The sequence below is a fragment of the Epinephelus fuscoguttatus genome, linkage group LG22, assembly GCF_011397635.1.
Source record: "Epinephelus fuscoguttatus linkage group LG22, E.fuscoguttatus.final_Chr_v1".
Taxonomy (NCBI): Eukaryota; Metazoa; Chordata; class Actinopteri; order Perciformes; family Serranidae; genus Epinephelus; species Epinephelus fuscoguttatus.
In genome coordinates this window covers 27,927,283-27,941,612 of record NC_064773.1, presented here as the reverse complement: position 1 = coordinate 27,941,612, position 14,330 = coordinate 27,927,283, and the positions used below count along the sequence as shown (strand labels likewise).

The 14,330-nt window shown below is 40.1% G+C and overlaps 1 protein-coding gene across 12 annotated transcripts in view; it reads left to right on the top strand.

Moving 5' to 3' along the window:
• Positions 1–14,330, top strand: part of nav3 (neuron navigator 3) — a 539,739-nt gene that overhangs the window by 499,274 nt on the left and 26,135 nt on the right. For 9 of the 12 annotated variants that reach the window (XM_049566143.1, XM_049566145.1, XM_049566146.1 and 6 more), the window contains 7 exons: positions 379–420; positions 3,748–3,905; positions 5,033–5,227; positions 5,707–5,759; positions 6,978–7,001; positions 8,344–8,367; positions 8,567–8,644. In XM_049566143.1, coding sequence (XP_049422100.1) covers positions 379–420; positions 3,748–3,905; positions 5,033–5,227; positions 5,707–5,759; positions 6,978–7,001; positions 8,344–8,367; positions 8,567–8,644 — 574 coding nt within the window. The remainder of the gene's footprint in view (positions 1–378; positions 421–3,747; positions 3,906–5,032; positions 5,228–5,706; positions 5,760–6,977; positions 7,002–8,343; positions 8,368–8,566; positions 8,645–14,330) is intronic. The other 3 variants (XM_049566140.1, XM_049566141.1, XM_049566149.1) reach the window with 2 other exon arrangements.

Genomic DNA, 14,330 nt, shown 5'->3' with positions numbered 1-14,330 from the left:
GTCAAAGCATTTCAGACGCTCATTCCCATGAGAAGTCTCTATCAGGATGTTTCCATTGTTTTGTCCACATACTGTGCATGCAGTACATCACATATCAAAGAATAAACAGGATTCAAATTTATTTTCCCTTAGTAGTTTAGCTGTATGTCTCAAAAATGAAACAATTGATTAATATTTAAATCGGCGTGTGTTTTATATTTGTTGTCTGTACTGTGATGCATTAGTAATGTTTTTGTTTTCTCCATTGTGTGTGTCTTTGTGTACGTGTGTGTTAAAAGTCAAGTTTGTAACATGTGGCCAAAGTCTTTTTCTCATGTAGCATAAAAACAAATGTGTTCTGGTGTTCATCTAATTCACTCATCCTTTGTGTTTTAACAGCATGCCTCTTGACAGAAACACGCTTCCCAAAAAGGGACTGAGGTACAACACATCTGCAGTCAGATCCCATTCTCAACTGCTCTTCTTTTATTCACTCACGTAGATCATTAGCATACACGTGCATGCAAATAATCATTTTAATATCAAGTGTACTTTTCATGTTGTTGTATGTGTGGCATCATCTATAGCAGTGATTCCCAACCAGAGTTACCCTTATGCCAAGGGATATTTCTGCAAGTGCTTGAGGATATGTGGAAATACTGTGAAGTAGCTCAACTAATTTGAAAAAGAAAATGAAATTGCAATTCAAAAAAAACACATATCCTCATGTTGAGTAAGCTACAATACCTAGATATAAATATTTAGCAAGCAAGCAAAGATGTTTAAACTGCCAAAAGTGATGGATAAATGATTGAAGTCAAAAGCTAACATTAGGCACAGTTAAAATATTTAGCTTCAAGTAATAGACAAACAGTTAAAATAGATGCCTTCCAGTAATGGATGAACATTTAAAATCGTTACCTCAAAATAATGGATGAACAGTTAAAAAAAAGCTTGAAGTAGTGGATAAACATTCAAAATAGTCACCTTAAGGTAATGGTAAATAGTTAAAGGCTTTAAGTAATGGATAAACATTTAAAATAGTTATCTTAAAATAATGGATAAACACTTAAATAGTTAGCTTAAAGTAATGGATAAACATTTAAAATAGTTAGCTTATAGGAATGGATAAACTATTAAAATAGTTTAAAGTAATGGATAAACATTTGAAGTAGTTAATTTATAGTAATGGATTGATAGTTTAAAACAATTATCTTACAATAACAGATAAACACTGAAATATTTAGCTTAAAGTAATGGATGAACATTTAAAATAGTTAAAGTAATGAATGAACAGTTAAAATAGTTTAAAGCAATGAATAAACTGTTAAAATAGTTAGCTCCAACTGTCTCCGTCCATCCATCCATCCACCACTGGCTGCAGTCTCCTGGGATAATTAAGGCTCAGTTTACGGCACAAAGGAAGTGCATCAACCACATGGATGTATAAAGAGAACTGAATACAGCTTTAGAGTTGTAGGCAGGGACATCTGTCCCACAGTCACACTAGAGACTTTGTCGGCTGAGTGGCCAACTTCCAGTTGAGCCGTCTGCTTACTTGAATGGGGATGAAATGTTTTAATCAAGTGTCTCTTCTAGACTTTAGAAACATTATTGGACGCAATTGATCAAATTCAGATAGTAAAACAAGTAATTTTGTTTGGATTGTGATGCTCAAAATATGGAATTACTGATTTACAAACGTCTGTTTACCTAAGTAAGTCTATGGGTAAAACTCTTTTTGGGCCCAATGGCTTCAAATGACAGACCCGGAAGTTGTAGTTACACGGTTTGGCCACTATGTCAAATTGGCCTCAAAGCCCAGCACACTTCCTGGGGACCTGGTCAACCATTGTACAACCAAAACACGAAGACGGTAGTGTTTTTGTTTTTCACAGTAGCTATCCCTCAGTTACAAAACAGTATCAATATAAGTTGTTTGCAATTCCTATTCCCAGTGACAAAAATGGCAGACTGCGGAAAAACCAAAGGGACTGTAGAAACTGTGGTAGTTGCTATAGGCTCTGAGGAAAACAGACATCGATCCAGCGCAAAACAAAATATAATACCACTGGATAACCAGTTGAAATAGTAATCTTCAAGTAATATATCAGAAGTTAGAATAGTTATCTAAAGCATAACTCGCTCTTGCTCTTATGTAGTTTGAATGCATGTATTGTAAGTTGCTGTTGACAAAAGCATCTGGCAAATGAATATAATGTAATGTTATGTAAAAGAAATGAATAAACACTTCAATAATCAACCTAAAGTCAGGCAATAACAGGCGTTGATGAAAGGGTACTTCAGTTCATCTGACAGGACTGTTGGTGTACAAATGACTTAAAAGGTTTGGGAACCACAGAACTATAGATCAGCAAATCTTGTGATTATCTCGGGCAGCATTCGCATCGCAGGACCTCAGTTTTTAACCCATTGTTTTACCTCCACAAAATGCTGTGGAACAAAAAAGACAACTGGTCCAGATAAGATTTTAATTCTCTTTTAAGTGAGGCAAGAAATTCTGGTGCAGTATAAATGCTACTTCAGATGATCAGGCAGGAATGTGTACGTCTCTTCTTCTGTATGTCTGGCTCTCCGTATGCATCCTCATGCTCCTCTCACCATTTAGGAATGCAGTAAACACAGGCGCAATGACAGAGCATTTCTTCCTCAGCTCCCTAAAATGGCCTAAACCTCCTGATAACATTTGCTCTGCTAGCCGAGGGGGAGAAGTAGAATGGATACTTTGATTTTAGCTGAGACTAAAGAGACTGAGACAGAAATACCATAACCCATTCATCACAGTGGCGCAACCTCTGCAGGGAACAACCTCTCTAGCCAATTATACAGCACGGCTGCAGAGGCGTTGGATGGCGCATGCTGGTTTCAAACCATTTTTTCTTAATTTCGATGGCATTTGGTGCTGACGGTCTTTTTGGGCCTTAAAGCATCTGATCTCATGCTGCACTTTATGCTTGTTGGATGTGATGTTCAGTACAGACTGCAGTGTTTTCTTCTCAACTGTTTTCTCTGACCACAAATTTTTACGGCCGTCTGTTCACATCTTAAACCAGGCAACATTTTTTGCCTGATCTTTAGATTTCCTAGCAGCTTAGACTAGTAATTGCCCTCTTTAGTCATATAAATAAGCATGTTGGTCCTGCTTATGGCCATTTTGAAAGCACAGAGTACACTGAGTCAAACACTGACCCTTGGATATTTCAGTCTGTTCCGTGTCAACACCAGTAAGGCACAAATGCTGCTGTGTCACACCATTCAACACACTCTGAGACACCCAATCCCTGGTGGGGAGAATACGAAGCCTAGGCGTGGGGGACTGGAGCAGGGTCAGATGTGACAAGCGTATTAATGGGGGCGTCGGAAGTAAGACGGCTCTGAAAAGGGATGAGTGCAAACTCAATTATCATCCTCAGAGGATTAAATATGGCCGATTGTCATGCCTGCGATAAGGGGGCCTTCTGTTGCTGAGCCACTTTGGAGCTGGGAGAGAAGAGATGAACGGCAGTGTCAGTGTGTTTGGCAGCTTTGAGCCAAAGCAGTGTGTGTGTGTGTGTGTGTGTGTGTGTGCGCACGTGTAGATACATGCATGTGAGTGTGTGTGTGCGCAGCTGCATGTTTTTTTGCCATCTGCTCACATGCTTCGATTATGTAGCTCTGCAATTATATCATCACCACAGAACCTCACTACTTGGACTTTCACATATCTCCCTTTTTGCCTTGAGTTTACTCTGTCTTTGTGGGTGTCAGGTACCCGCCATCCTCCCGGCAGACGTCCCATGAGGAAGGGAAGGAGTGGTTGAGGTCCCATTCAACAGGGGGGCTTCAGGACACAGGCAGCCAGTCCCCACTGTCACCCCCTGGAGCTTCCTGCACCACCACTGGAAAATACCACTACTCCAACCTGCGTAAGTCCTCAGGAATAAACTGTACTTGTAACACATCTTGAATAGATAGCTGAGTTATAACCTGCCAATAGGCCGTAAATACACATATATTCATCCACACTGGCAATAGCAATTGCTGGCGGCATAATGTTTTGGGATAGTTCGTACATCCCGTCCTTGTGAACGCAATATCTCAAAAACGCCTTGAGAGAAGTTCTTCAAATTTGGCACAAATGCCCACTTAGACTTAACAATAAACTGATTAGATTTTGGTAGTCAGAGGTCAAGGCTACTGTGACTTTGCGTCTGTCTCATCTTGTAAATGCAATAGCTCAAGATGTCCCTGAGGGAGTTTCGTCAAATTTGGCACAATCATCCGCTTGGACTCAAGAATGAAGCAATTAGAATTTGGTGGTCAAAGGTCAAGGTCACTGTGACCTAAGAAAACATGTTTTTGGCCATAACTCAAGAATTCTTACGATAATTATGACAAAACTTCACACAAATGTTTAATAGGATATAATGATGAGATGATGACATTTTATATCCAAAAGGTGAAAGGTTAGCTTTACTGTGACATCACAATGTTCTGCTAAAACAGTTTCTGCCCACTATTCAACAACATAACAGAAGGGAGACATTTGGTCAGATACTGATTTGGTGACACTATCTTGAGTGTTCACTTGATTAATTGTAAAGATCTTCTGTGCTGCCAGGGGTGGGAGATGTGTGTAATGCATCCATGTTTGCACAGACATGGATATAAACTGCAAATGCAACTTAACTTAAAAGTCCCAGATCAGAGGCAAATTGCATTTGGCTGAACACTTGCAAAACAGGGCTCAAGCGCTACTTGTGAATTTTTAAAGACAAATGCTGGGAATTTCGTCAATGCATCGCAGATACAAGGCTGAAGTTGTGTAGTTCAAACTAGGCAACATTGCATTGCAACATTATTAGTCTTACTCTTTCATAATATGAAGTATATATACATACTTTTTACACTAGCTCTTGTGGTCTCATTCTTTCTGATGTCATGATAATTCAGAAGGAATATATATAATTTATATATATATATAGTTTGTTTTTGTCTTTTCAATGGCTATAACTTATCAGCGCCAATCTTGGTGTTTTTCTTCTCGGTGCAGTGAGCCCCACGAACATCAGCCAGTATAACCTGCCACCAGGCAGCAGCAGCATGAGCCGCTCCAACAGCATCCCCGCCCAGGACTCCTTTGACCTTTACGGAGAGGGTCACCCACTGGGTGGCAGCGCAACATCCCTGGAGGACAGACCACGGGCCATCAGCCGCTCCGGCTCCTTCAGGGACAGCACTGACGAAGGTGGGACACACTGTTAAAAACATACTCTTTAAATGAGCTGTGTTCCAAAAGTGACCTCCCTACTAAAACGCCATTTAAAATAATATAAGGGCCACATTCACCAAAGTCCCATCAGTCATCAAGTACTTTAATACCAGATTTAATGAGCTCTCGCTGTGTGTTCATACTGTGAGTGACTTGGCTGATGGCTTGCTCTGTTCTGATCTTTTTGTGGGTGATGCAAGAGCCTGTGATTGCATCCTTATAGAGGTCAGCTTTTTAACGGGCAAATTATGTTTTTTTCACTGCCTTCTTATAACAGTTCACAGCTCACATCATCTGATTGACTTAACATAGCTATCAAGTGCTATTGAGTCAGCTGGGTAATCATGAATAAATAAGAATAAGAATAAGAATATAAGAATATTGTAACAAATACATTTTTTATTTAGGTTCTCAAGACACTTTTATCACTCATTACTCTCTATATGTGCCTACAGTTCATGGCTCTTCATTATCTCTGGTCTCCAGCACGTCTTCACTGTACTCTGCGGTAAGTAGTTGCCAGATTCTCTTTGTGAATTTACAGCTTTCAGAGTTAGCATTACAGTCAGGTGCTGCATACCTAACACTAGAAAATCATGGTGTAATGTCTTCAGTCACTATTTTTATATTAGCAACATAATGAGTTTGTAGCACAGAGAATTACAACCAGACTTGGCAGTTCCACTCAACATGTGGAGTGTTTTAGCCTCCCTCTGCTCATTGGTTTTCCAACCTGGGACTCACCACTCTCATCAGTGTTGTTTCCAGACACAGTAAGCAGCTGTTTTCAGTTAAAAACACTAATAAACTGTTCACCACCTGCCTAGCACCAGTCGGCAAAGTTAGTGACAAGCTGGTGAGTACATAGTTGAGCATTTAGCAGCTAAAAAGCCAGATATTTCCTTCAGTAGTTAAATGAAGACCAAAACAGAGCTAAAGGACTTTTTTTTGCAAGGTAACGGGAAAATAATTCGGAAAAATGAATGCTAATGTTCCTTTGTTGCTGCTAAATGTGTATCTATGACACTGATTTGAACAAGATTGCCATTACACTTTTATAAAGTGATAATATGTCAGTGTTTACAGCTTTTTACGCTGCCCCCAAGTGGCCAAAAAAGTTATTACAGATTTAGAGCTACATTGCCTTCTTTTTTATACAAACAGCACCCTAAGTCCTTAAACGTCTCAACTCACTGTTTTGCGAGATTTTACAGTTAAACATTGATTGCTGGTGCAAATTGTTAAACGAAGCTAATCTAAGACAGCTGCATACAAAAAAAGAAAAGTAGGATTTCTTTAAGAGGACAACACTAGAATTCAGTCAAAGTGATGCACATACTATCCTCCAATATTTCAATCTCCCATTTTTGTAAAACCAAAACATAATTTTGCATCTTTACATGCTTCTAATGTAACTTTGGCAGATAAGACTCTGGACCAGCGTTGGGTTTCCAACAGCACAGGCAGCGTTCCAGTCTTTATGTTCAGTGAGGCAACAGATTTGTTTTTGGGTGGAGATGGCGAGTTGCCTGGATGAATGATGGAGGAAGTGACATTTTCTGTTATTCTAATCTTGGATTTAATTCATTTTAGCTATGTGTTGGCCATTCCACAATTTCTCTTCCCTGACATTAAAATGCGTCTCATGTTTTATATGCTTGATTGAGCACAATACACAGAGCCAGTAATCTCTTTTGTTTTAATTATGTTTGCTTCTTCCTTGCAGACGGAGGAGAAAGCACACTCAGAGGTAAGGATGGGTAATATTGCTTCTGTCTGCATGTCTGTTTCTCTTCAGCACCTTCCTGCTTCACATACAAACAGTCAAAGACATTTACACCATGAAGCTGCTCAGTGTAGCTGCAGTGCTGCACTGTTGGCCACCGAGCAGCTCTGCAGATGCGGGCGGGGGTTAAGTGCCTTGCTCATAAACACATTAAAGGTAACTGGAAGGAAGAGGAAAGAACTTTATATTTTTCAGTTTCAGTTACCTGACTGTTTTTTGCTGTGATTCACATCAACAACCTCCATGTCACACACGAGTTTTGCTGCCCTTAGGTGGCTGCTGTGTTTTTCTGCATTCGTATATTAATGTTTGTGTGTCTTTCTTTTACACTGCGTCAATATCCAGAGAGTCTGTCCAAGTCAGTCTTAGCACAAATAGTGCTCAGCTTAATTTGGCCCACAGTTAATGATAAGTTTGAACCAAAACATAAAATGGTATCAAGTTCTTTATAAAGCAATTTAACCCCATGTTGCATTGCTGTTTATTACTAGTAAATCTTTTACATTCATTTCATCTTCATCAACCGCACTGTGCTACATAAGCTGATAACTCATTAATAAAACTCATACTATACATATTCAATGCATGCAGCGCCCTTTGGCTCTTTTTTGTTTGGCTTTGTTTAACAATCCTGTTAAGTTTTCATCCATTCTTCCTTGATTTCCAGGTTTATGGTTTTATTTTCTGTGTTCTGTTAGAATCCCTGAGCTTTAACTTCAAGTTTGGATCAAACAGTAGTTGCAAATGCACTGTGGTGTTGGTTTTAACCCTGCCAGATGGGTGGAGTTTAATTTGAGGACAGACCACATAGCACAAACTGACAGTCGTGCATAGTGTATTACCAAAAGTGATCCAATTCTGGCTTTGTTTCCTTCAAAACTGACTCCTATTTCAAATCCCCTCACAGGTGACCTACACATGACTTGAATTTAATATAATTTACTTGAGACATTAGTTGTTAGGTTGGCAAAACAGTGACGTGGCTAATAGCAGCATTGAAGATGAGAAGGAACAATTTAAAGAAATCATAAAAAGGACTTGACTGGTAACTAATGCGTTGTCCACTTTGTTAAACTGACACATCTGGCACTTAACTTATTTTATAGGAAACAGTATCAGGTATTTGCAAATGCTATTTGACCCAGGTCAGTAATACTTAGCTTTATCTCTTGCTTTGCTGCTCAGAGTGTAACCATCAGAAAACCAGTGCTTGGCTAACCTCTTTGTCTCCAGTCATATCAGTACATGCTGTTTGATGGAGGCATGCAACATAGTGTTAATTTTCACTCTTCTCTTTTCAATCAAGGGCCAAACAGTCCAAAATTCCACGGTAATCCCCCACACTTTGTGTTCACACCTCACCCCAGTGTCTTTTTACACAGTATTACCATGTAACTGCACATTTATCACATCAAAGTTATCAACACGGGAGTTGCAAGTTCAACGCCTCTTTGCCAGTACAATCAGTCTTATGTTCTTTGATTTTCAGGAGCGTTAACTATACCTCTTTAATTTCTTCCCCCGAACAGCAAATCAGAAAGCTGCGTCGGGAGCTGGACGCCTCTCAGGAGAAGGTGGCAACCCTGACGTCTCAGCTGTCTGCCAATGTGAGTTTGTTTACTTCAAAAGACACCGTCAAAACAGCCGGCTCATTTGCATGATAACCTGCTGTCAGAAAGCTTTTATGGGAAGCGTTGCTTATCGAAGTTCTGGAAGGAATATAAATCTTAAAGACACCCACTAATTCCTTTTTTCTGTGTTTGAAGCCACTGTGTGTGTACTTAGGCTTTTGCTTGTTTGATTTTTTTTTTTTTTCTTTTTTTTTCTGGTGTGTGTTTCTGTGTTGTCCTTAGATGGGATGTTGTCTGGTGTGTGTTTGTGTATCTACGGTACAGAGAGGATTGTCTCTTTGCTTTTGTCTCAGCCGGTGGGGTTTTAGCAAGGAACAGGAGCCTCTCCCAAATTCGCCCAAGCAGGAAGAATCAAATAGAGATAGACAGGCATGGAAAGAGAACGGGGAGATGAGGATAAGTGAATCTAGACTCGAGTGCGTCATGCGTGGGTGAAACAGAGTGAGATACAGAGACCTCCAACCCCCAGACGGAGCTGTCTTTGTGCTCAGATGCAGATAGATCGACAAACTCCAGTGTCTGGCTCAGCTCAGCCCCCACCTCACCCCCCACCACCCTTGATGCCAAGTGCCTGATCAAGCGTGGAGGCAGACGGGGTCTTCGGTTCGGCCTGACGCTTTGATCACAAAGTTGTGCAGAGCTGAAACTGAAGGCTGAACTGCAGGGAAACTTGACGACTGGAAGCGGGAGACCTGACTTTATAACAGAGGCGATACAGTATGTAGGGACAATCAGACAACTTCTGGTTTGTTTTGGTCATGTAACACCACTTGATGGTGAATCTCACATAAAGCTTGACTATGCATAGAGCTTCACATTGGCAGTACAGTCTCAGTGGAATCAATCACCATTCAACACTTTCAAAGGGGAACTCCACCGACTTTAGACATTGAAATGTGTTGAGGTTTTGGGGAGCACTACTGCATATATTAAAAATAAAAGTTGTAGACAGTCTTGTGGCTCCAGAGGGAGCTCTGTGAAATCTGATAAATGTCAAAATGTCTTGAGTAACGCCATGTGAGTCGACGTCGGTTTAGCTGGGCACACACTGTACAATATGTGCCTGTTTCTGACTGGATTTTTGATCTGCACCACTCATTTAGAGTTGCACCGAACTTCAGATTTGTCGGGCATCATTTGCAGTGGGAGCAGGGAATGATCATATCCTGATCAACTGCTCTCAATCGACTATCAGACATCCAGATGAATTTCTGACATGTCAGAATTTTGTTGCACAGCTGAAGTTTGTGCAACTTGCACGAGTCGATTTCCCAAAGTCAGGCCAGTTGAAAGACTGGTTCCGTATGTGTTACCTTAACGCAGGGTCACAAGGTGTGAGGAGGCTGCTCATCTCTACCCAAATAAGAGAAATGTGAACTCTAAAGTTGTCTTATTGTACATGTTGCGTCTTTTTACCTTGCTCATGTTAGCCAGTGGAAAGCCAAAACTCACCTGTCCTGTGCAGTCAAAGTTAAGCTAGCTGTTGATGGTCACTAAACACTGTCAAAACATAGGCCGGCTGCTTATTAAACCATGATGTCTTTTTTTAATTGATATACATTTTAAATACAGATAAAATTTTAAATAATATTTGACATGTGGGTGTTACTGATGCGTTGTTTAAATGCACCTTTGAGAGAGCTGAACTAAGTAACAAAACTAAAGTAACGTTAACAAGTAATGTAACAAATTATTTTTGCCGTTGAGGAATTTAGTAAAGAAATGTATAACTTTTTCATTGAGCAATATGTAATGAGTAATAGACCACATTTTCAAGCAACTTACCCAACAGTGAACTACACAATTGTGTAGTGTAGCGAGCAGTGTAGCGAGCATGATTCACACATGACAGCGTGTCCACTCAGCTTTATCTGTACTTTACAGTGTGGTACATTTACCGGCTATAACACGTCACTGACTCAGGACACCGGCAATGAAGCTACTTTGGAGCCTTGAATTGAAGAAGAGATGAGTCACTGTCAGTGGTGTCAAGTCTTTAAATGACAACCATTAAATCCTTAAGCTGCTTCACAGCTTACATGCACAGAAGCTGTGAGAGGCAAGTGAGAAAAAATATTCTGTTGATCCATTTTCTAAATCTGATCTAAATCATTTTCTCTCCTGTGTTTATGTGTTTATAAAGTTTTTTATTCATTTGTGAAAATGGGTGGAAATGAAAGTTTTGGTTGGTGAATTTTTGTTCCGAATCATTTTTATGCACCTGTTTTTGTGCGTTTGTTGTTGTAATACTCTTTCTCGCCACAAGAGGCTTGCCGCAAGAGTGCATGACTACTTCGTGTTCTAAATAGGACTAGAAGAATTAATGTTTTCTTCCTGGTGAGTTTTATTTTCTCCATTCACTCTAAATACCTGGTACATACATGGTGTGTAGCAAGTTGACTTAACATTACTGGCATGTGTTTATTTTGCCTAGAAATACAGCCAATGCTAATGGAAGATTAACACTGATTAGAATACATTTTCAGCCAAAAAAGAGACATGACAGTAATGTTACGTAACTTACTAACATAATATATGTAACTACCTTGTGTTTAGATTGCATGGAGAAATGCAGATGAAAAAAAGATTCAAGATACTTAGAGAGATTATCCTTAACCTTTTCTCCAGTCATAAACACAGGGGAGGAGACAATTTAGATCAGACAACTGATGAGAAAATGGATCATAAGATTTTTTTTCTCACTTGCCTCTCAGGGCTTCCACAGCAGTAGGTAGCTCGCACCCACATTTTGTGTGTAGCGGTTGACACCATTGCAAACCGAGAATTCTCACAGTTTCTTTACAGTTCAGTATGGTTACAGTAAAGTAAAAGCTTTTTGATGCAGTATCATTATGTACAGTATTCGATTCTAACAGGTTTCAAAACCTTCTTGCAGGATTTTCATTATCCTGCAACAAGCGAGAAAGGGATGCTGTAACATTGCAATAACACAGAGCAAAAACACATTCAAGATCTAATCAAGTATGGCTGGATGAGAACAATTTACACTTTACAGGGGCCGAATCATTTGTGGCATATATTTTAGTAAGTATGTTGCCATAGCTTTGTGTAGCAAAATTATTTAAATAGGAAGACCGAGACAATGCGAATAAAAGATTTAAGTGTTTCCTGAAATCTGTTGTTGATATTCACCGGCCCTTTACAGGGTCACTGAGCATTAAATCAGCAGTGGAAAAGGCTACCAGTCTCATGCCTCACTGTGCCAAGACATATGCAAACACTTGCACAACAGAAACCCATATGTGCTTTACAGCTCCCACTCTCATGTTGGAGGCTGGGGAATTTAAAAAGAAAAAAAAAATGTCTGGCTGTGTTGTACTGGAGCTGCTTCACACTGTAACCACATGACAGCGTGATGGGTTGCTGGTGTTATAAGCTCGTCTTATCCTCCCAGTGGGGAGTGTGACCCTATGGATATGTCAGCCTCAGCAGCCCACCCACGGTCCAGAACTAGACACTCGCTGTGCCATGTTAGAACTGCCAGAGACAACGCTTAATCATTTATGTTCCTGAGCACATGTAGAAATACATGCATTTATACAGGAACCTACACATTGGAAGATACTTGGCTAAACAGTTCCAGTTGACTCAAACATGCATGCACGTAAATACTTTTTAAGCACACATACTTACTGCTCTGTCTTTCACACACACTTTTAGGACATGATGTGCAAATAAACGTTAGATATTGTGACCACAGAAAAAAACTGGGTAACACTTTACTTGAAGGTATCTACATAAGAGTGACATGACACTGTCATAACTATGACATGCCACAGTCATGAACCTGTCATGAACATTATGTACATGTCATAAACGTTTATGACTGCTGTCATTAAGTGTTATTTGGTTTTTGTAATGACAAGTTGACATTGTTTGGGTTGTCTTGATTATGACAACTTGACATTAATCAAAGTGACATTACCAGAAGTTGTCTTTGTCATGACAAGTTGACATTAAATTTGTTTGGATGTCCTTATTATGACAACTTGACATTAACAAGAAATGCACCTCTTTTTGTGTTTATGACAAGGTGACATAATGATTATTGTTATGACAAAGACATCTTCTGGTAATGTCATCCTGGTTAATGTCAAGAAAGTAAAGAACCAAATGACACTTAATGACAGCAGTCATAAATGTTAATGACATGTACATAATGTTTATGACAAGTTCATGACAGTGTCATGTCATAGTTATGACAGTGTCATGTCACCCTTATGTAGACACCTTCAAGTAAAGTGTTACCAAAAACTGTTGCCACTTTGAAGGAGCATTTTGAGGACATCTTGCTTCTCTAATGTGATGATACATAACACTAATTTCTTCACCATTTATTATTCAATACATATATGCCATGGTGTGTATCCTAAAAGGTCATTTCAATTTGGTTATAACCTGAAATGAATGCATCCTTGACCTTGTGATTCTAGAAAAGGCGTCAATCGTTCAATTGTCTAATTGTCTCAACCTACGAAGGAACACAATCCTTAAAGTTTAACCATGAAAATCACCAAAATTTATGATGTCAGTTTAGTAAGAGAGGGTATTTTCTGGGGAAGCGATTTGCAGATCAGTCCTCGGAATCGTCATGTAAACTTTCAGTGGCTGAATAATCGTTTCATCTCCCGTCTTCTTGTCTGAAAGCCACAGGGACTGTTTCGGTGATTGAGGTCATCTGATCTCTCTAATTTGCTGTGCCACTGCATACATGATTATTATTATTATCTTGTACTGGGTTTGTTTTGTGCTGGAAATTAAATTTGGATCTTAAACAAAATATTCTGGGGTGTCAATACTCTCGGTCATGCGTGCTGTCATAAAAAATGAGTCACATTAAGAATATATTTGCTGCTGCACTGTCATGTTGGATTAAAAACACTCCACAGATATCGTTTTAATTATCTGCGTGTTTGTTTGAGGTATTATTCGATCAAATCAGAGCAGAATTAGTAAAACCAACATCCTGTCAAAAATGGATTACAGAGAACAAATGCTGCCAAACTGGTGAGTTATTGTACCATCTTTCAGCTAAGGAAGGCGATATGTTTTCCTGCCTGGACTGACATTAAATCGGGTTTAAGAGTTCACACAGGCACCCCTCCTCCTCCCTCAATCTCCTTCCTCTTTCTACTCACCCTTCACTGTTTCACCTTGTCACCCCTCCCTTTCTGCTCAGCCTGGAAAGGGTTCCCCCCTCCCTATCACCCCCTGTTCTGCTTATTCTTCTCCTCCCTCATTTTGGCTGTATTCTTCCTTACTGTCCCTTCCCTCCCTCCCATCGTCCCCTCCCCCTTCATACTGTAGTTTTTAAAAAAGGGAGCCCAGCAGCAGGTGCTGGCTTAGACCACTGTAGTCGTGACTGTGCATTGCCGACATAGAACCCTTTTGAGATGTCGTCCGCATCTTTAGCAATGGCGTCAGGCAGCACTAACACAGATGACTTCTCCTCGTCCAGTTCACTGGTTTGGCCCACCGTCAACCTCTACCCCAGACCACAGGATCAGGACGGTGGTCAGAAAAGCGGGAGTTCACGGTTCATGCGTGTCCACTGGGGCCGGGCCCCGGGAGCAAAACAGATGGCTCAGCCGTGGGACGTGTTAAAGTCTGATCAATGCCTCCTTCAGAGCGGACAGGTGGG